Genomic DNA, 22,521 nt, shown 5'->3' with positions numbered 1-22,521 from the left:
AGAAGCAATGGAATTAGCAGTTGATGAACTTTTCCCTTCCTGTTTGCTGCAGCTGAATGCCATCCTCCCCCTACCTGGGCACTGCAGTGCGAAAGTAACTGATAATCAGGTAATTTAGAAGAGGATTTGAAGGATTCTGAGCTGATGCTGAAAGCTTATGAAAGGTGTTATGCTAAACGCTATCTCCAATAAGCTATCTTATTTAATCCTCACAATTCTGTGAGGTGGGTATTTAATATCCTTCTGCTTTTAAAGATAAGGAGACCAAGGCTCAAAGTTTTGAGCCCAGGAATGTCTCTGTCCAGAGCTCAGAATTTTTCAGTACATAAATGCTTCTGTGTTGACTAGGGGATGTGGTTTTTCGGACAGCTAAACATGGTGTAGACATTTGGAGCCTAATAATGGTTTCAGTTTGGAACGCCTGCTGACCAATTTTTCTTAGTCCAGATTATACTTGCATAACAGAAAACCTCATGCTGGGTACTTTAGAAAGAACAGAGATTTATTTCTTGTAGTTTTGGAGACTGGGAAGTCTAAGATCAAGGGTTCACATCTGACGAGGACCTTTTTGCTACATCATCCCATGGCAGAAGGTGGAAGGGCAAGAGACCATATGTGTGTGAAGGAAAAAACAGACAGAGACAGTGGCTAGCTCAAGTGACACAAAAAGTGGCTAAATTTACTTTTTTTTTTTTTTTTTTAGACAGGGTCTCACTTTGTCACCCAGCCTGGAATGTCTTGGCACAATCCCGGCTTACCACAGTCTCTACCTCCTAGGCTCAGGAAATTCTTCCTTCTACCTCAACCTCCCAAGTAGCTGGGACTACAGGCTTGTACCACCATGCCCAGCTAATTTTTATATTTTTTATAGAGATGAGGTCTCACTATGTTGCCCAGGTGGGTCTCGAATTCCTCAGCTCAAGCGATTCTCCTGTCTCAGTCTCCCAAAATGCTGAACTTGACAGGCATGAGCCACTGTGTCCAGCCCTGAACCTGCTTGTATTACAAACCCATTCTTAGGATAACTTTAATCCATTCATGAGGGCAGAGTCCTCATGCACTAATCACCGCTTATTAGGCCCCACCTCCCAGCACGACTGCATTAGGAATTAAGTTTCTAACACATGAACTTTGGGGGACCCATTCAAACCATAATACTAATTATATTATCTTTCATAAAATGATCCTTTAAAATAGGTAAAACATGCTCCATGTATAAACAACACAAAGGGAAATAAAATGTTCTTAGATAAATTGGAACTTTGGTTTATCCAAATCTAGTTTCCTTCCATTCTGAGAGGCTGCCTTATATGTGAATCTCTGTTTTCTCATTTAAGAAAGCTTTAATCTATATTTCAGATGCCAGAAAATCAGTAGAACATTGTCCCTGCCCTTAAAGGGCTCTCATTCTAGTAGCAAAATACTTACTGAGCCTACCATGTGTATGTACTATACTTGACGCTTCTGTATGAATCTTCTCATTTAGACAATCATATTTTAAGGCAGGCATTAATATCACTATTTTATAAATGATGCAGCTGTCTCAGCAGAGAGAGGTCCAGTAAATTATCCAGGATCACGTAGCCAATGGGAGGTGGGCCTCAGATGTGAACCCAGGATTTCCCTCAAAGCTCATGCTGTTCTTGCCACACCACATTTCCCCTCATCTGCAGAATAGCAGAGATGGAAGGGTCTCAAAGTTCCCTTGCGGCTTCCTATGGTGTACGATTACATAGTTCAACTTTGCCAATGAGATAACTTCTTCTCATAGCTATGGGAACTTATGGTTAGAATGTAATCCAAAAAAGAAGGGGGCGTGGTACAATATTATAAGTAGAATTCCTCATCGTTTCCCCTAAAGTGAGATGAAAATCTCTTTATTTTTACTGTTTAGCTAAATTATGAACAATGATTAGCATTTTACCAGTCCATAGTAAATACCAGCAATACCTACAATATGCAAAACACCATGCAACAGTTGTAAGGAATTCAAAGAATATGAATTCTCCATCCTCCTGGACTCTGTAGTGTGGCTAGTGAGTTTTGGGACAAGTAAGGCATAGATACATGAATAGTGGCCTAACAAGGTGGAGGCAAACGACAAGTGACAAGTTTTATAGATGGATGCTCCAGGAATTGAAAGAGAAAGTGGTTCCCCTGACTGCAGTAGCCAAGGAAAGCTTCCTGGCAGAATGGTCTAGCTGGGAAGTCTGGGCTTTCCTCTAAAGGATGGTTGGAATCTGGATGGACATGGCAAAGAAGATGGTCCAGTCCATGTATGAGACGCTGTGTCTGAGCAGGCAAGGGGATAGAGGCCCTAAAATTTAGGGTTGGAGCTGCCAAGCCACAGGGCATGAAGAACCGCGGGCTTACACTTCACAATGCACAAGGCCATCTCCTCCCCACCCCTCTTCTTTTCCCCCCACTGTTTCTGCCTTCCCTGCTACATCCTTCTCTCCCCTACATGATTGTTCCAACCCCTCCCTTCTTTTCTCATCTTTCTGCTTCTACTTGACAGAACACTGTTGCATCACCTTGTCTTACCTTTGAAATTAGATGTGGTAAGGCTCCTATAGACTTTTCCAGAAAGCCCATTGTTTTGCTGAGACTAGGGTTTCTGCCTACTTAAGAATCACAAGGAGGCCAGGTGTGTTTCTCATGTCTGTAATCCCAGCACTTTGGGAGGCTGAGGTGAGAGGATTGCTTGAGCCCAGGAATTCGAGACCAGCTTCGGCAACATAGCAAGACCTCATCTCTCCAAAAAACAAAAACAAAAAAATTCACTGGGCATGATCACTTGCCTGTTACTCAGAAGGCTAAGGTGGAAGGATCACATGAGCCCAGCAGGTGGAGGCTGTGGTAAAACTGTAATGGTGCCATTGCACTCTAGCCAGAGTGACAGAGTGAGTCTCCCAACTCAAAATAAAATAAAATAAAAAAGATTCACAGGGAGCTGACACTTTGAAACGTTGGCCTTAACACTCATTGCTTTTAGGCAGTGAACATGCACAAAAATTCAACAAATTATTTATGTGTTATTAAAGAGAAACTACATGACCACATAGTTCTGATGAGAGGAAGTTAACAGAATTTCTCTTTCCTCTATAGCCCTTTCCTGGTCTCATGTATTGTGGACTAAATAGTGCATTTAGTCAATAAAACTGTTTCATTCCATTGTTTTATCTTTAAAATTGGGAGTGTTAAGGCATTGACAGACTTTTCCAGAAAGAAGAAAACTGGACAGAGTTGCTTTCATTACTTCAATATGAACTTTTGTGCTCTGTTCTTTGGGATGGTTGCCCTAAATGGAAAATTTTTTTTTTTTTTTGCATCTTTGCCAGTGTTGGTCTTAACATCATTAAAATTTCAGTTCCAGGAGTTACTTGGCTTTATCATTTTTATCCCTGATTGCTTATCTTAGTTCATTTGTGCCACCATAGAAAAATACCTGAAACTGAATAATTTGTAAACAATAGGAATGTATTTTCTCACAGTTCTAGAGGTTGGGAAGTCCAAGATTAAGGCACCAGCAGGATTGGTGTCTGGTGAGGGCTGCTACCTGCTTCTAAGATGGTGCTCTGTTGTTGCATCCTCCAGAGAGAACAGATGCTAAGTCCTCACATGGCAGAAGGGATGGAAGGGTGGATCTCGCCTCCCTCAAGCCCCGTTAAAGGCTCTAATCCCAAGGACTTAATCACTTCCTACTGGCCCCACCTCTTACTGTCACATTGGTAATTAAGTGTCACCATATGAATTTGGGGGGGACACATTCAGACTAGCATTGCTGTTCCATTTCCTTGTGGTAGAACAAGGAACTACTCCCTTCCCTCCCATGTGCTCCCCTAGCCCCCCACTCTTTGTACAGAGCGTCACAGTGAAGGAGGACTTGCACTGCACTTACCTCTCTTTCTCATGGGGTTGCCAAGAGCCTAGTGTTTTGCAGGGACCTGGAGTCCTGCCTGCTCAAGACTCACAGGGAGCTGACACTTTTGAGGCATTGGCCTTGTCACTCATTGCTTAAAGGCAGTGAACACAAAAAAACAAATCATTCATGTCATTAAAGAGGAGTTCCATGACCATGTAGTTCTCATTAGAGAAAGTTCACAGAATTTCAAAGCAGAGGGTAAGGTTAGAAAGTGTCAGCTGCACCCCTCAGCTATCTTGACTAGTGATTTTATGCAAGTGGATAAAGAGGATAAGAAATATTTATGCTACACATTGAATAATCATTGGGTTCCTGTCATTGTGTGTACATGGGTGTTGACATTTTATGGGAAATGGTGTAGTGGCCTGGTGGTGTTACATTTATTTCACCCAGTAATGAATGATGCAGTTGTTCATAATGTCCTGAACAAAATCTGCTTTGTGGCAGATGTTCAGAATCAGTAATAAGCAAGGACACATGGCTAATCTCTAATAAATTAATTGAGTTGAACATCATTTTTTTTTTTTCTATTCAGGGCAGACTATATATCAGCTTTTAGGATGATCCAAACAAAAGAGACTACATTTCATCCAGAATTGTAGCACTCAGGAATATTTTCTAGGGTCCAACTTGATGAATGAATTGAATAGTGCCTATGATAAGAGGGACTCTGAAGCTTTAATTGTTTTGTTCTTCCAAAGTAAGACTTTCAAGACAGAAAGAGCCTGTGATCCCGTAAAGTAGCATGATTGCTTTCTACCTGCCACATCCCAACTCTAACACACCCCCATCTGCCAGTATCACCTCTGCAAGTGTGAGCCCCTCTCTAACATCACCTTGAAATCACAACTGAATACCCAGGTTTCATCAGAGTAAGTGTTCTTCAGAAAGAATATGATTCCATGAGCTGCTAGTTAATACAAATATTTTATTATAGTAGGAAAAAGTAATTTGCTATCACCCTTTAACCAAACAGTAGTCCAGAAACAATTCTAAACCAGCAATGAACTTTTTTCAATCTTGAAATTCAGTAGTTATCAAGTAGGAAGTCCACCTTCTTATGACACCTTCTTACATGTGGGAAACTATGGTCATTTACTGAAATTAAATAATGATTTTAAGTATATACCCAAAATGTTTCTGTATGAATCACTAGTAGTTCACCAAAGGTTTTCTGTCTTCTACTTAACCATCTGAGATCTGCATCTCATTAAAGTTGCATAAAATTAGTATTAAAGTCTAATCCTATAAATATGGGCTTGAGAGTGAAAAAAAATATTTCGCTAAAGAGTGTGTGTGTGTGTGTGTGTGTGTGTGTGTGTGTGTGTGTGTGTGTCTTTCTATATTATAGAAGTTCTGGCAATGTCTTAAAAAAAAATTTTTTTTTTTAATTTAAGAAACAAAATCTTGCTGTGTTGTCCAGGCTGGTCTCGAACTTCCGGACTCGAGCAATGCCCCTGCCTTAGCCTCCCAAAGTGCTGGGATTACCGACATGAGCCACCATGCTCTGTCATAAGTCTTAATATAGCTAACATTTATTAAGTGCTCATGAATTTCCAAGCAGGGTTCCAAGGTTGGGTGTTTCAACCTTAATATAGCAGTTAAGAGTGCAGGATCTGAGACCAGACTGCCGAGATTTGCATCCCAGAATGCCATTTTTAGTGATGTTTGACTTTCTTTGAAAAAAAATTATTAGAATAAGTAAATCACTGAAGTCTATTCAAGAACTAGAGCCCATTCCTCAGTCAAGGACATATATACATGTTCTTACCAAAAGCCTAGAATTTTAAAAAATTGATTTATTTGGATAAGGAAACCATCACATATCCAATGATTTCCTACTAGAATAGCCTCTGGGAGTAAGCCCTTCTATCAGTATACACGTACATGATATGCAGTGGATTGTGGTTTCTTCTCCAGTTTGCTGTGTGTTCCTGCCCTAATTTTAGTATGAGATGTCGAGTCATCTATCTCAAGGCCGGATATGTTTTACGTGATATGATAAGTAGGATTGTGGAAAGTTGCTTAGAAATCACTCCTTAAAGTGAATTATATTGTTACTGGCCTGCCTTGGGAAGGTCACAATTCAAGGAATACCAAGATTAAAACTTTGGTCAACGCATTTTTGTAATGTGACTTATCACAGATACTCCCAATTTAACATTCTCTAAAATCTGAATTTTCACAGTGGGTTACTGCTGCATGTTTTCTTTCCTTTACTAAAAACGTGTATCCTTGTATCCAAAACAAACTGCTGACTACGTAAGTATTTAAAAATCTACAATACAAAGCCATGTTTTAAAAAAAATATTATATATAAGATTCATGGTTTAAAAAACTTGTTTCCAGATGTCTGAAATCGTCAGTGGTAAATTACAGTTGCCATGTAACCAGGCCCTGTCTAGATTTTTCGGTTGTCACGTGTTATTCGAATCTGTGTAACATCCACTAAAGTCAGTGGATATTGTGACGCTGAAGTTCAAGGGCAGTTCTGTGAAAACATGTCCCTTCCAGAGCATCAACTAAGGTGACCAGCAAAACATGGAAATTAGCTTTTTACTATTACTAGATTTGACCATGTAAAATTAATAGAGTAGATGAGTGTCATAAAGACCAGGGGGACACCAGTCTCTCTAACACATTAGTCCAGTAAAGCAAACCACAACCGCATTCTCCAGTGATTCCTAGACCTCATGGTTGAGTTATATACCCTGGTTTTAAATAAATTATGTCACTACTATCCAAATGAACAGGCATCAGAACTGCAGCTACCAAAATGGTCTTCCTTGTTTGTCAGTTAAGGAAAAATTAATAAGCCTCTGAAAGAAATGAAGAACAGTAAACTGGAATAATTGGAATGTTCAAATTGGGGTCATTTTTATTCTAATTAAGGTCTGAAAAAAAGTATTTCTGCATGCTGTTTTTTAGGAAAATAACAAGCCTGAGACATGGACCATCTGTTACACTGACCATGTAATGAGATGTTAGATTTATTCAGACATAATGATGTGGTTTGCAGTATCAGTTGTAAGGTCTGGTCTTTCAGATCTGCTGTGACTATGTGTGTACACTGCATCACTCCAGTTATTTAACTCTCTGTTGTAAGATTGACACTACTGCTGCCTATGTTCCATGTCATCCAGTGGGTTGACCTGCTCCTCGTTGCTGCCAGGCATTTATTTACCACTCAAGCAATCATAGGCCTGGGCACCATACAAAAGTCAGTCACAAAAAGGTATGCACCCTACTATCCAGAAGAGGAACACGGAACTTCAGAATGATGGGAGTTGCCTCGTGTTTAATGTGAAATATTTCAAAGGTTTCTTTGTATAGTTTCTTCTTAAATAAAGTGATATCTCACACACCTAAGTATTTAGTTGACAAGGTACAGTTTGGTACAATATTGCTAAAGGATCTTAAGTTTTTAAAAAAATATCGGCTGGGCACGGTGGCTTAAACCTGTAATCCCAGCATGTTCTAAGGCAGAGATGAGGGGATTGCCTGAACTCACTGGTTCGAGAACAGCCTGGGCAACCTCATCTCTACAATAAATCAAAAAATTTGCCAGGTGTGGTGGCATGCATCTGTAGTTCCAGATACTTGGAAGGTTGAGGCGGAAGGATCACCTGAGCCCAGCAGGTCGGTGCTGGGATGGCCATGAGTATACTGCTGGACTCCAGCCTGGGTGACAAGGGTGAGACTCCAACTCAAAAAAAAATAGGCATTGTACTTTTCATAGGTTCCCATAGGTGAAAGCGTTGGGAACTTCTTGTGCTTTGGCATTTGTAAAATCAGTTGATGGGGAAGGGATTGCATTTATTAAATGTGAGCTCATGGAAAGAGAAAGGGGCAATAAAGATAGTTCTATTTCCCCTTCCTCTTGAGGGTACCCAAACTACAGCAGACAGTCTTTGAGGAACTATTTCTGAGTGACTTTTTGAAATCATGGTTTATTAAAAAATTTTTTACCCTTTCTGCTTTCAAAAAGCATTTATTGTGGCTTGCAATAAAAGCCCAAATACAGTAAGACTAAAAATCTATCAAGACACAAAAAGGCACAGGACAAGTTGTAAAAATAGAGAAGAAAAGAGATATTATATATATTTTAAAAGAATGAAACACCTGAACAGTAAGAGAAGTTCCATCTTTAAGCACAACTCTTAGTTTCTTAATCACTATCGAAGAAAGTACAGCAGGTTAAGAGCACAGGTTGCAGAGAATTTTTTCTTTCATTCTGAAAACATTTTTAGTTGTGATAAAATGCATGTAACATAAAATGTATCATCTTAGCAGCCCTTCTTACATGTATAGCTCAGTTGTTATTAAATATTATCACATTGTCATGCAACGAGTCTCCAGGATGTTTTCATCTTGCAAACAGAAACTCTTACACCCACTAAGCAGCAATTCCCCATTCCCACCTCCCCCCAGTCCCTGGTAGCCGCCATTCTGTGTTCTTTTTCTATGACTTGGACTAATCTAGGTATCTCATATAAGTGAAATCATACCATACTGGTCTTTTTGTGACTGTCATGTGTTATTTAGTGTGGAATTTCCTTTTCAAGACTGAATAGTATTCCGTTGTATGTATTCCTTTTCAAGACTGAATAGTATTCCGTTGTATGAATATACCACATTTTGTTTATCTGTTTATCCATCAGTGAAAACTGCTTCTGCCTTATAGCTAGTGTGAATAATGCTGCTATAAACATGGGTGTACAAATATTTCTTAATACTCTGTTTTCAACTCTTGCAGATATTCTTTAAGTAGAAGTTAGCATTAAGAAAGAAGCTTTTTTTCAGGCCCAAAGTTCAAGAGCAGTTAGTTTATCACAAGTCTTCATAAGGATGATGAGTTTTTTTAAAAATGGAAGTCATCCTCAGCTGCTATCTTGCAAAGGTGCAGAGTTATTTCACAAAGGGCTGTTTCTTGGGACAGGGTTCCCTAGAGACATAGAGTTGTAAAATATACTGCCTTGGAGGTCTGTCTGTGTGACTTTCTAGTGATCTGACTGAGTAACACTTTGAGAGACCATTAATGAGTGAATGGAATGTTAAGCATGCTGCTAAAACCATCCACCCCAAAGACTCTCTCACCTGAGCCCTTGACAAGATCAAGGCAAGAGAGTTCAGAATGGAGGTTGCCATTGAGAACCTAGAATGGGCGGTTGGGATGTTCAAATCATCCCACGGATTTAGATGCTGGAAGATAGAAGAGTCTAGACTGTGTTCTTACTGTGGTAGACAGTCACATGAGGTATTTATTAAGGTGTTCAGACTCTGAGCTCCTGAGTTCTGCAACTGTCTTTAGCCTGGAATGCTTCATCATTTGAGCATATCGAATGTCTACTTCTATCAAAGTACAGTATGAATGTGATTTCAGGCTTACATTTTGTTTGGGGCCATAATTTCCCAAATCAGCTATTTCGAGATGAATCTCTAGCTAAGTGAATGACTAACCTTTTCAAATAGTTTTTTTTTGTTTGCTTGTTTTTGTTTGTTTTTAGTGGTGTCTTGGTAAGCCACTACCTGAACACTAAAAATAGGTATTCTTCCTGACAGCCATTGGCCAAAAGGCTCAATGGACTATTCTCATAATGTGAAATAGGGCAACACTGTTAACATATAATAATGCCAGAATAGCATGGATCCTGTACCTTGAAAAGTTGTTTAAGTACTAAGTTAAAAGCAGGCAGCCAGCATCCAAGTCATTTAAATTGTGAGTACCCTACCTACTTTGACTTAATGGGACTTTTTCTAATTCCCACTATTATTATGTGAATTGCACTGCATTTCTAACCCAAAATTTTCTCAAAGGAAATGAAAATATATTTCCTAACTCAGATTATTCTCTTTTGTTACAAGTGAATTAGACTTGGAGGCGTCAGATCATTTTAATGTAATATTTTAAAACTATTTCCAAATAATCATATGACTGTAGTTTAGTGTAATGAATGTTCTAAGAAAGGACCAGGCGAAGTTATAGCTACAAATAAAATTGGTTTCCTAGTCTGAGAAAATTTCAGGTTTACCAAGCTATTGAAGTGTTTCTTTAAAAATACTGTAGAAGTATTGTTTTCATAGATTTAAATCTAAACTCCTTAGAACTGGAACTTGGTCTGTAGTCCCACTTTGGCTGCTGTATTTATTTATCCAAAAGTCAAGTTTATCCTGTTTCTGAAAATGAGAAGATGTTTAAAAATGGATGACATGTGCAAGAATATCAGTGCTCACAGTTCTTAAATAGAGACAAGCAACTGTCAGTTATTTGGAGCTGATGTTCACTTTAACACAGAACTGTTTTCTACCTCTGTTATCTTTTACCACCTTTCATATTAGTCTGCTGTCCAAGGTAACTTTTAGTAATTCATTTACTTTTGTTTTATGAACTTCTCTTTTTTCAAAGTAGTCAGTATGTTCTACATTATCCTACTCAAAATGAGGTAAAATTATAAAACAAATATAAGCACATAACAAAGATGATTTCTGTAAAGTAATATTGCAAAATTAATACCAATGTCATGCCAAAAAGATTGTCCTTGTTTTAACTGCCTTGGATGCACACACTCCTGTGCATTTAATTTCATTGTGCAAATATGACGTGATGTAAATGTGATTTCAAGATGGCCTATTTTCCTGAAATTTCAATCTATATTGGGTACTCAGTACTCTTCATTTGGGGAACTCGGTTTCATGCAGCGGAAACAGCAGCGAAACTGGAAAACACAAAATCATACCACATAATGGGGAGCAAAGGATAGACAAATGAGAGACTATCATAACAAAACTTATGAGGTACTGAATAGCTGTTTGTCATTGTATGGCCCTGGAAAAAAAGCTAAAAACTATTACTTGGGCCTGTAACTTCTTTTTTTTTTTTTTTACTTCTTTCTAAGTGAAAAACCTAGGTTTGGATCCTGGCTTCATCATGAACCTAAGATTCCTTGTCATGTACATGAGGCGAATTCCTCACAGGGCATTGTGAGAATTAGCAGGAAAAAATGTAACTCTGGTTTATGGTTGTAACCCATCAATGACAGCTGTGGAGGCTGTGGCGGTTATTCAAGTAATACCTCATGAAAGATTTCAAAGACATTGTTAGAGTCACACTCTCCCAGCAGGGCCTCCAGAATGTTAGGTTAGGGTTGCTGGGGGTGTGGGGTGTGTGTTGTACCATTCCATGCCGCATGAAAGATGCAAAGATTTGCACAGAAGTTAGATTAGAAAGTATCACTTATTTAAAAGTAAATTAGAGAGAGAAAGAAAGAGAAGATTCACCTCCCCAAGGTAGGGAAGGGGGCCAAAGCCAAGAAACATGGCGACAGCTATAGCTCAAAGAGTACATGGCCACACCAGAGTTTAGTAAGGCAGTGGCCGCCATGGCCATGGCTGTTCAAGGTTAAATGCTTTTAACCAGTTCCCTTTGATGAGGGAAGGTCATTAAGGTGATTGGGTGGTGATCCGCTCCACGTCATAATGAAGGGACAGGTAAGTGCAGGTACTGACGTCAGGCGATGGACAGCAGGCAGATGGGTAGGTTAGTCACATGAGTCTTAGATCTTGAGGTCACCACACATTAGCATCTCATGCCCTCAGGTGGTGGGTTAGATGGGAGGAGACAAGGGGAGAGGGTTTTTCTGTAAGAGACTTTGTCAGACATTTGCAACCCACAAACACCTTGATCAAAAGGTGGTCTTATCATTTCTATGGCTCTGTCCTTGTCTTGTGTCTGATAGAGATTTGCTGAGGGGGTGGGCAGCCAAGGCTGCCACTTGGCCTGCAGTAGAATGTCTGCACACATCCTAAAGCCTACCTATTGGAAATGTATCTATGGCTAAACTGTGCTAGATTTAAAGCATATCAGGGGTAAAGTCTAAGCAAAAATGATTATGCTGAGGCAAAAAGACTAAAAGAGTAAACTAAGTTTATTCTAGGTTCTTATAGGTACCTCTTTTTAGAGATGGTGTTCATACTAGAAAAAGCTTTCTTTGGAAGTGCTGTCACGCATTAACCTTCTAATCTGTTTTCAAGTGGAATCTGAAGTCTCTCTCTAACTAACCTTTAATCTGTGTGTGGATGTTTTGGTAACACATCTGATAACAGAAACACTTTGACATGGAGTTGTTTAGATCTCATGGTCCATTCTAGGCAAGTCCCTGTGAAAATCCACATTATTTCTGCTTCTTTCCCTAGGTTTACCATTCTCTATATAGAAATAATAAAATAACAATAACATAACATTGTTTTCCTTAAAAGTTGTTTTAAGAATTTGAGTCTTTCTTGATTTGTTTCAACCAGAATGGTTATTGTTGTCTCAAGAAGTATTTTCTCTCCGTTATGTCCAGAGAAAGCTAAGATTTTATACAGTACTTTAATATTTAAGAGCTTCCGTCTTATTGGTTCCTACGTCCCTGTAAGATTGGAATTATTACTGAGTATTCCAATCTTACATATTATGATAAGTCTACACCTTGGAACTTACATGATTACAGGATCACAAAGCCAGCATGCTGAAGGGCTGATGGATTGTATGTCTCTAGGCTATGCTGTGGCAAAGCGAACAATGCCACCTTAAGGAATCCAATGCATATGAGCATACCTTTAAAAATGCACAGTGTCAAATGCATGTTGTGTTATAATCCACGGGGATCCTGAGTTTACAGTCTGCTTTACTTCATGTTACAGTCTAATTCTAAATCAATCAATATCTCTTCCTCCCTTCCTCCCTCCTTTCTTTCCCCTACCTCTCTCCCTCCCCTTCCCTACCCTCTCCTCCCTCCCCTCTCTGCCTACCTTTAGAAACTTTTTGAGAACTTCACAAATATCATATCTAATTTTTTGAACACTTGATAATGTTGCTTTTTATAAATTACCAGTAATATGCAAATTTGTATTCTTCAATTCATTTCATTGTCTTTTACTGTTTTCTTTTTTCTTTCCTTCTCTCTTTCATTCATTCATGAAATATTTATTGAGCAGAGAGTGACACTCTCCGTCTATGTGTCTATGATACTCTTTTTGACATTTAAAAAGGTTCATCAGACACGGGTCCTGCCTTTAAGAAGCTTGCAGTTAGCAATCAGAATGGTGGAACTGAACTGGGCCTTTTTCTTTTTCTGGCTTTAAACACAGAAATTTTGCATTAAAAAAAAAGTCTTAAATATATAGCCAAGCAAAAGATTTTTTTTCCAAAAAAGGTGCAAAAACAGGGAACTCATAGCCAAGGTGGTTTAACTCAGAGCTAATACTGCAGTTGGCCCACAGACTACTGAATGCAGTTATTTGTTTTAGGGTAGGTATTAGAATGCAAACAGAAAAAAGGTGACAAGAACTTACATTCCAACAAGGCCAGGCCAGGGCCTGAAATAGAGCCCCCAACAGAAATCCAGGGCCCTGTCTACTAACTAGGACAATAAAACTCAACCAACCAGCTAACATGGCAAGGAAACTGAAAGAAATAAGAAACATAAACCTGCATCACATCAAGTGTGGAGTCTAAATTTAAACTACATGAGTCTTGTAAAAAGCATTTAAGCTGTGAAATTAACATAAAAAACTGTTCCAGAACAAGTGAAATGCTTATACACATGTCAATTGTAAATGCTAAAACTCTGTAGAGTCTCTTCCACAAGGCAGTACCCATGGGATTCACCCAGATAATACATGCCAAAATAATACTTGATAAACACGCATATTAGCATCTCCAAAATTGAATAAAAACATTTGAAGGAAACTGTAAAATAAACATGTTTAAAATATTTAGAGATGTAATCACCACAAAGGAGGATTATCTATGAAAAATAACAGAAATGTCTGAAAAAGAACTAAGTAGAGCATTTCTAATCTCCTTAACAAGAAAAATATTGCCATGAAAATTAAAACATTGTAGACATTAAGCAGCTGATTAGACATAGACAAAGAAAAAAATAGTTTAACTGGAAAATAGATCTTTAAAAAAATCCCTAACCATGCAATACAGAATGATAAAAAGATTAGAAAATATGAAAGGGAGACTAATGTGAAAGATACAATGAGAGGGTCCAACATACTGCTAATGGGAGTTCAAAAAGGAAAAAATAACAGTAATAAGATGGGGTGATATTTGAAGAAGCAATGGCTAAAAACATTTTAGGACTGAAGGAATTCTTACATCTTCTTGAATAAGGACACTGAGTCCTGAACAATACAAATAAAAATCAGTCTGTTTCTAGATGCACCATAATGAAACTACAGCATCAAATAAATCAAGAAAATTTTAAAAGTTACCAAGGAGAAAATATAGGCTACCTATGGAAGAATGACAACCAGACTAACAGGAAATTTCCCAAAAGCAGCAATTGAGGCCCAGGTATAGGAGAAAACTATTTTCAAATTCCTGAGGGAAAGTACCTGTCAATCTAGAAATGTATACCTTTTTAAGCTATCATCTAAGAATGAAGGTAAAAATGAAGACGTTTTCAAAAAAATTGAAACCAAAAGACTTGAACAGTTAGCAACTGACCACTGCTGAAAGAATGACTTAAGAAAAAATTCTCCAATAAGTAAGAGTTTGAATTCAGAAGACGTGAAATACAAGAAGTAATGGTGGTCAAAGAAATGCATTGGTAAATCCAAATACATTGGTAAATCTAAACAGATATGGAATGTATATGTGTGAGAGAAACTAATCTCAGTGGTGATTTGAAATAAGTTGAAATTTAAATGCTAAAGAACAGTAATGTGGAAGATGGGAAGTAGTAGACTAAAAATATAGTATTCTGAATTTTTTCTGGTTTTTATGGAAGGGCCACTAAGTTTAGACTTTTAAGTTTGCAAGTTCATAATTTAAGAATAATTATTTAAAGTATAAAAACAGAATATGTACCTTTTAAATCCAGTAAAGGAACAAGGGGAGAGGGGGCTAAAAAACTGAATCAATCCATTAAAAGGAAAGAAAGTAGAAAGAAAGAAGGGAAGGGGGGAAGAAGTTAAAATGGTAGAGAAGATCTGAGTTTATCAGTAATCATGCAAATGAAAACAAATTAAACTGAGCTATTAAAAACAGAGACTCTCAGAATTTTTAATCTGAGTTTTTGCTGTTTCTAAAATACATGTGAAATATAATTATGTGGGAAGGGATTAAAAAGAAAAGGTGGGGGCATACCAGGCAAGTTCTTAAGAGAGCAAGAAAAAGAGGCAAAGAGAAAGAGAAAAGCAATGTTGAGATCAGAGCAGACAAAAATTTTAAGGCAAAAGAGTAGGTATTTTTGGTATGACTTGATAGAAAAAGAGTAAAAATCAGTAAAGACAGGGAGAGACAAGTCACCAAAGAAGATACCCAGATGGTCAGTAAACATTTAAAAAGTGTTGAACCTACCGAGGATGATGGAATTGGAAATGAAGGCAACTATGGAATGCCCTTTCTACCTCTATCTGATGACATGACTTGAGCTAGATAATGGCATGCACTGGGGGTGCTATGAAGTAAGAAACTTTCAGCTCCTGCTGGTGAGAATAAAACAACAGATAAGCACAGATGTGGTCTTAGCAGTTCTGCCTTCATTCTGTTTACTGTAGAAATGCACAAGGATGTTTGTAGGTATCACTTACAATACAATTAAGTCAAAGCAACCCAAGTGTCCATCAGTGGTGGAATTGAAAAGTAAATCGCATTCAAACAAATGAAACTTGAAGCAGTGAAAACGAATTAACTTAGTTACCTGTATTAAAATAGATACATCTTCAAGTTCCTGTTGAATAAAAATAAGTTGCAGAAGGATGTGCATATCTAATTTCAAATTTACATAAAACAAAGCCGTACGGTATGCTGTTTTTATAGATACATACATGTGTAGCAAAATATACACATCTGAGAGGAAATTATCATCATCCAGACTGGGTAGTTCTCGCCTTGAGTGAGGAGAAGATGTAATGGATGGGACCAAGGAGGAAGACAGACAGTCCTTAACTCTGCCATGTTTAACTTTTACAATTCTGAGGCACATATGGCAAAAAATATTAGCATTTGTTTACATCATTAATTCTGGATAGTAGATCCATAGGCTTCTGGTGTGTGTGTGTGTGTGTGTGTGTGTATGTGTATGCCTCATAACTGGCATTCGGAGTGAAAGTACAAGAGATTTCTGCTAATTGAGGGGAGCCCAAGAACACACCACAAGACCTAGCCCCACGTTTCTTCCCTGCAGACATCATCTGCTTTCAGTCGCCCTTAGAAATGAATCAGCTGTGATGTCCTCTTTTTCTGTTTCTTTGGCCTTTGACAAGTCCTTTCCTGTTTTCCACTAATAGTCTCTTTTTACACTCTGGTCATCGTAAAGCAGTATTACCCAGGGCTTCCCAAAAGATGTTTTTGGGAAAAGATATTACTTTGGGGAAAAATATCTAGAGAACAAAGTGATGACTTGCTTACTTCTCAAGGAAAGAGAAGTATGAGAAAATGACATCTGTCATTTTATATATATATATAATATGTTTTATATGTTATTTCATATGTTTTATGTATATATAGATAGGGTAGATATGACATGAGTTTTTATGGAAACATTTGGTTAGTAGAGGGAGGAGATTGGTCTATTGTATGTGTGAAAACATTTGTATACATTGCTTTTGTGATTTTCCCCTTTTTTTTTTTTTAGAGACAGGGTCTTGCTCTGTTGCCCAGACTGGAATGCAGTGGCATAATCATAGCTCACTGCAGCCTGAACTCCAAAGCTCTGGGATTACAGGCATAAGCCACTGTGCCCCACCTCACTTTTTAAAATATTGCTTAATTTCTCCTTTAAATAGGTTGCTGCAAATAGTTAATAACATGTCCAATGACCTCTGTAAGGACGGCCCATGCAGAAATAAGATTGGTCGGCCCTGTCATGTGCTCACAGCATGTAGCACAGGCCCTTTCAAGCAGTAAGTGCCTGATATCTGTGGCCAAAGAGAAATCGGTCTTTGGGCTTTGTCCCAAATCACAATAGTTCCTCTGCTTTATGGATGACCTCACTGTAACACACTATAATACTAACCAGTTAGCATTACTCTTGACATACAATGAAATCATGGCACTTTGAAAAGGGTTGGTTTCAGTGCTTCTGGCACATTCTTGGGGGTCCTAGCAAACGGCCCAGCAGTGTTGTTCTAGAAGCAACTTACCAACCACTACGAAAGGCATCTAGCTGGTCTTCAGAATACACATCTGCTCCATGTTGAAGCCAAAAGGAGAATTCTGACTCAGATCTCTTATTAAGCTGCCTCGGGCCACCTGTCTGGGTCTGATCATGAATCTTGCATTCTCAGACATTTTCTTCTTTTCCTCTGCAGAGAGAAGATGCACCAGTCTGCCATGTACGAGCTATGCCAGGGGATGCACCAGATCAGCCTCCAGTTCGTTCGACTGCAGCTTTCCTTTGAAGAATATACCATCATGAAAGTCTTGCTGCTGCTAAGCACAAGTAAATTGATGTCCATCTGGCACTTTCTCTACACTGTCCAATTGTCTTTCTTGTAGGAGAGTAGGCTATTTATAGTGTTCAGATAGTCGGTACCAAAAAAAGAAAAAAAAAACACTCCAAAACCATTGAAGAGCTGGGAGGAAGGCTTTGGCCTTTGATGAATGAAGTTACTTGCAAAGCATGAAGCTTTGGGCATAGGAAGGATTGTATGCCTTCATTCCTTCACCCATGCGACCACTCTAAGTGTCTGTTATGGGTATGGTGGGGTTGGAGAATGCAGGGAACCCAAGAGTTAGTGACACACTGTCTCCTTAGGGAGCTTGCACTGTAAGACAAGTTCAAAGGTACCTTTACTACATGTGGAAAATGATTTTTTACCATGATGGAGGTAAGGAGTGTCATGGAGGCTCAGAAAAGAGACCAGCATATTCAATTCTAGGGGTCTGGAAGGGGGCATGGCCCAGCTAGACCTCGGAAGGCGGCCAGGATGACAGATTGGATAGAAGGTGTGAGGTGATGTTCCTGCAGGGATGGCGTGAAAGAGTGTGGACCTGTGGAAAAGTGTACGGTAGGCTGCAGCACTTAGTTCTGGGGGAGTTGTTTTGCCTTTCAATGTTTTAAGAATATGTATTGGTTTAACTTTTCAAAGTGCATCAAGCCATGTTGGGTTGGGCATGGCAGGGCATGAGGTTGGGACGTACTTTGGATCAGAATAGTCAAGGCCCATTGGAGGAATCTGAACTTTATTAGGTAGGCGGAGGGGCACAACCTTGAAGGCTCTTGAGCAGTGAGGTGACACGTTCAAAGCTATATTTGATGGCTTTATGAGGGCGGATTCAAGGTGGAGAGGGAGAGAGGCAGAGGCAGATAGAAAACTTAGCCTGACTGGAAGCCCAGAGACCTGCTGGAAAACTGTGGAAAGAATGGCCTGGATTCTGCTGACTGGTGGTGTGATGGACAGAAGCAAGTGGAGTCAAGAAACATTGCAGAGTTAGCCCTGGCAACTGCCTGGAAGGGGAAATAAAAGTGCTGTGGGTCACGGCGACACAGGATTTAAGCACAGAGAAATGACTAGCACAGTGGTGATGCCATTAATAGAAATATGTTAATGTCAGGACGAGGAGCAGATTTTATGGAGTGTAAAAATGAGTTCTATTTTGGATGGGTTAATTTTTTGATGCCAACTCTGTATCCTCATAGAGACGGCCAAAAGATGGGGAAAATTTGGGACTGGAACTTGGAAGACAGGTTTGGGTACTGAGATATACATTTGAAATTATCCTTATTGAAAATTGTAGTGGAATTCAAATGGGGAGTTGGGGTTACCATACTAGAGAAAGAAGAGGATAGAGCCAGCTGAGCTATTTGACGTCAAAGGAGGGTGGCAGAGGCCACAGGGACAGAGATGGAACTGTCAGAGAGGTGGAGGCATTGGGGGAGTGTCCAGTATCGGAAGCCAGGAGTTGAGTGTTTCCAGAAGGGTATGACTAATGGGCGGCATGGCTTGCATAGAGAAAGTTGAGAACACAGACAGAAGGCCACTGGAGCTGACCAGTAGGCCTCGGGCAGGTGCCAGAATGCCAGGGACTTGCAGATTGTTGGGAAACTTTTTTAGGCTTCTGGAACCAAGTATGGGTGGAGAGAAGTTGATGGCATAAGGTGCCAGAGGAGACAAGAGAGGACAGGATTAGCCTTGGCAAGGATGTTGGGCACTTGTTCCTCAGACAACGGCACAGGAATTTTCAGACAGAGGAAGGAATGTGAGGAAGCTCCCGTCAGATGAGGGTAGGACTCAGAATGATGACAGGGGAGAGAGGATGCGAGGACAGCTCTGAGCCAAGTAACTGGCCACTGAGGAAATTGAGAAATGACCTGGAAGTTAAGAGCCAGCCAGGAGGCCACGGTGAGTGGCATGGACTTCAGAGGAGGAGAGGATGCCCAGTGACGACCTGGGAGCAGAACAGAGTATCCAGTCTGTGCCCAGCCCTCGCCCCGGGCCCCAGAATCAGATGTGTGGGAGAAGGGGCGACTTCAGTAGTCATGGGAGGAAAGTGGCACCACCAGCCGAGGTGGTCAGGACTGAACGGGGAAGAAGAGATGTTATTTCCAGTAGAGGGGCTGGGCCAGTAGAAGAGTGGATCAGGTAGTGATCAGAGCAGGAAGAGGGTACATAGTGGCCACTGGAAATCGTCACCCTGTTCCGCCTGTTAATTAGCACCTGGCAAATTAGGAAATGTTTTCCATCTATTAGCGAACTTCATACTTCAAATACAGCATGGACTGGGAAATGGACTGCCCGATGCTAAAGCTGATCAAACGGAGGCATGTCAGTGTGACTTGTTCATCATGCTCTATGAGTTAGGACTCACGCCCAGGAATGGGGACTTCATATCCAGAGTTGTCCCTACTCCCATGGGAGCAGGAAGGGAGACACAGAAAGGTGGTGGATGGCACGGGACAGGGTGACCAGAAGCAATCGCAGAGTGTGAGCAGGCCGACTCTGTAGCAGAGGGGACAAGCCGGCAGCCCTGGCAGGAAGGTGGGGCCAGCAGTTCACAGCTGTGTTTGGTTTGGCCGGGGCAGATTTTGGGGGTTGCTCTTGGCCTTTGGTTTTATTTTCATTGAATCCGAATGCCCGGGGCAGGGCCTGTTCTCTCCAGTTTGCCGCAGGCCCCACCATTCCTCACTAATTGCACCCAGCCTGGCTCCTGCAGGTTTTGCGTTTATAGACCCTCATCTGCAGGGTCAGCTCGCAGCCCCACCCTTCCTCAAGGTTGCTGTTGCTTCTCAATGATCCTTTCCGAAGTCGAAGTGTAACTTTGGAACTATAATCTTTAAATTCAGTGACAGTGATCTTATTATTCCCCTTCCAAGCTAGTGTATTAACCACTACTGGAAAATGTTTAAAAAAAAAAAAAACTATAACAGATGGATGATAGAATGTAAATGAAACATTTTTTTCCTAAAAATGCTTGTGATACTAATCTTTATGAATGTTGGCTAAATCTTAATTAGTGTCTTATCCTTTTACATCCTTTTACATACTCATTCAGCCTGTAATAGATTCTGATATCATTTTGACGATACCTGAATTAATTTCTTAGCTTCCAAGTAGCTCGGTACTTTCAATTCTAATTTTTCTTTTTGAATGCAGAAAGAGCAAAGTAAAAAGGCAGGAAAACATAGGTAAAGAACTTGTGTGAATCCTAGAAACTGCAGGCTTTCGTAAGCTTATTTTGCTCATCTTTGATAGAATGCATGCGAGTTTTTCTTCTGATTTAGGAATCTTCAATTGCACACCTGATGTCCAGGGTAGCAAGAAAGTTTTTCAGTGATGACATCAAGAGCATCTCATGTTCTTTGTGCTTCCAGTGGAAAACAGACAACTTCCACCCCATTGTCTCTTTGCTCCTCTTCAGTTTTGAATGGCTTCCAGCAGCCCTGCTGCATTTAATAAGTAAATTCAGAAACTCTGGGCAGACTTCCAAAATTTGAGGTTTTGCCTAAGTTCTCTTTATTTGTGGCTTTGTTTCAACTTCTAAATAAATCTGGCTAGGAAACTGTTACAATATATTTCATTTACAGCAAAAATACAAGTAATAATATTTGACACAAGTTGTTATAATCTTTAGAATTTTTGATAGCACAAATATCAGAAATATGAATTTGGTTCATCTTAGTAGATGTACCATATAGTATTAAAATATAATAATGACATTTTATTCACTATTCTAATGCTGGTTAATTTTTTAATATAGATGATGACCTCTATATGAATATCCACATTAAAAAAACAAAACATTTACTTTGTACAGTTTTACAACTTAAAATAAAGTGCTAATCTGTGAATGAGAAGTGCAATATTATTTGCAAAATTTCAGTTTCTTTTAGAAAGTTTTAGCTTAACACACCTATAGGCCGGATGTGATAGCTCATACCTGTAATCCCAGCACTTTGGGAGGCCAAGGTGGAAGGATTGTTTTAGCCCAGGAGCTCAAGAGCAACCTGGACAACATAGCAAGAGCCTATCTCTACAAAAAACTTTTTTTTTTTTTGAGTTGGAGTTGCCCAGGCTGGAGTGCAGTGGCATGTTCACGCCACTGCAGCCTCAACCTGCTGAGCTCAAGTGATACTTCCACCTCAGAATTCCAAGTAGCTGGAACTACAAGTGAGTGCCACCATGCCCAGCTAATTTTTTGATATATTGTAGAGACAAGTTGCCCAGGCTGGTCTCAAACCCATGGACTCAGGCAATTCCCTCACCTCGGCCTCCCAAAACGCTGGGATTATAGGCATGAGTCACTGTGCCCAGCCTTAAAAAACTTTTAAAAGCCAAGATTCTGGAGGCTGAGTTGAGAGGATCACTGAGCCCAGGAGTTCAAGGCTGCAGTGAGCTATGATCATGCCACTGCAGACAAATCAAGACCCCGTCTCTAAAAAAAAAAAAAGACAGAAAAAGAAAATGGGTCTGTCATTTTACTGCTGACATCTCGTTATTACCATCCTTCTTTATTTTTTTCTATACTTTTAAGACAAGGTTTTAATTTAAGAGAAAAAAACTATTCGTTATATAATGGATGGCTCTTAACTCTTAATGTGAATGTCAAATATTTAAAATGACGACTAATAAAGTAGCCTCAGGAATTTGTGCAGTTGCTATTAGAGATTTATTTTTTCCCCTCACAAAAATAGTCTTAAATAAACCACAACTCAAAAGCCTCAACAATTAAACTCAAGGAGATTATTAACATAACAGTAGCAGTTAATTTGCAAGATAATCCATATCTTTTTACAGGGTAACAGGGTTTATTTGGAAACAGTGGTGTGCCTGGCTTTCAGGGTGGCACATTATCCTCAGAAACATATTTAGCCCTTCTAAAATGCTGATGACCAAAGTAAATTATTATTTATACCAGCTATGAGAAATTAGTAAACAGGATGGATATTAAGAAGTGAAAATAAGAGCAGCTTCGACCTCAGAATGTTAGTATCACAAGGTGAGGTATTCTTAGGTCTTCATCTTCTAAAAATAAAATTCTAGTTGATTTGCTTTTTTAGGGTTAAAGCATAAATATAACTACTTATTGGCCATGGTGAAAAGCTAACCTGTAAGTAGTTAGTTGGCTTAGGCTCTGCCTTGTGTCTCTCTCCTGG

The 22,521-nt window shown here is 39.5% G+C and overlaps 1 protein-coding gene across 2 annotated transcripts in view; it reads left to right on the top strand.

The window, feature by feature from the left end:
• NR3C2 (nuclear receptor subfamily 3 group C member 2) overlaps window positions 1–22,521 on the top strand; it is a 362,756-nt gene that overhangs the window by 315,344 nt on the left and 24,891 nt on the right. For both annotated transcript variants that reach the window (XM_021716062.1, XM_008065056.2), the window contains one exon: window positions 17,237–17,367. In XM_021716062.1, coding sequence (XP_021571737.1) covers window positions 17,237–17,367 — 131 coding nt within the window. The remainder of the gene's footprint in view (window positions 1–17,236; window positions 17,368–22,521) is intronic.

This window comes from Carlito syrichta, unplaced genomic scaffold (genome assembly GCF_000164805.1).
Source record: "Carlito syrichta isolate Samal-C Ts95f unplaced genomic scaffold, Tarsius_syrichta-2.0.1 Scaffold308142, whole genome shotgun sequence".
Lineage (NCBI taxonomy): Eukaryota > Metazoa > Chordata > Mammalia > Primates > Tarsiidae > Carlito > Carlito syrichta.
The sequence above is the reverse complement of the archived record's forward strand: the minus strand, read 5'-3'. Positions and strand labels throughout refer to the sequence as shown.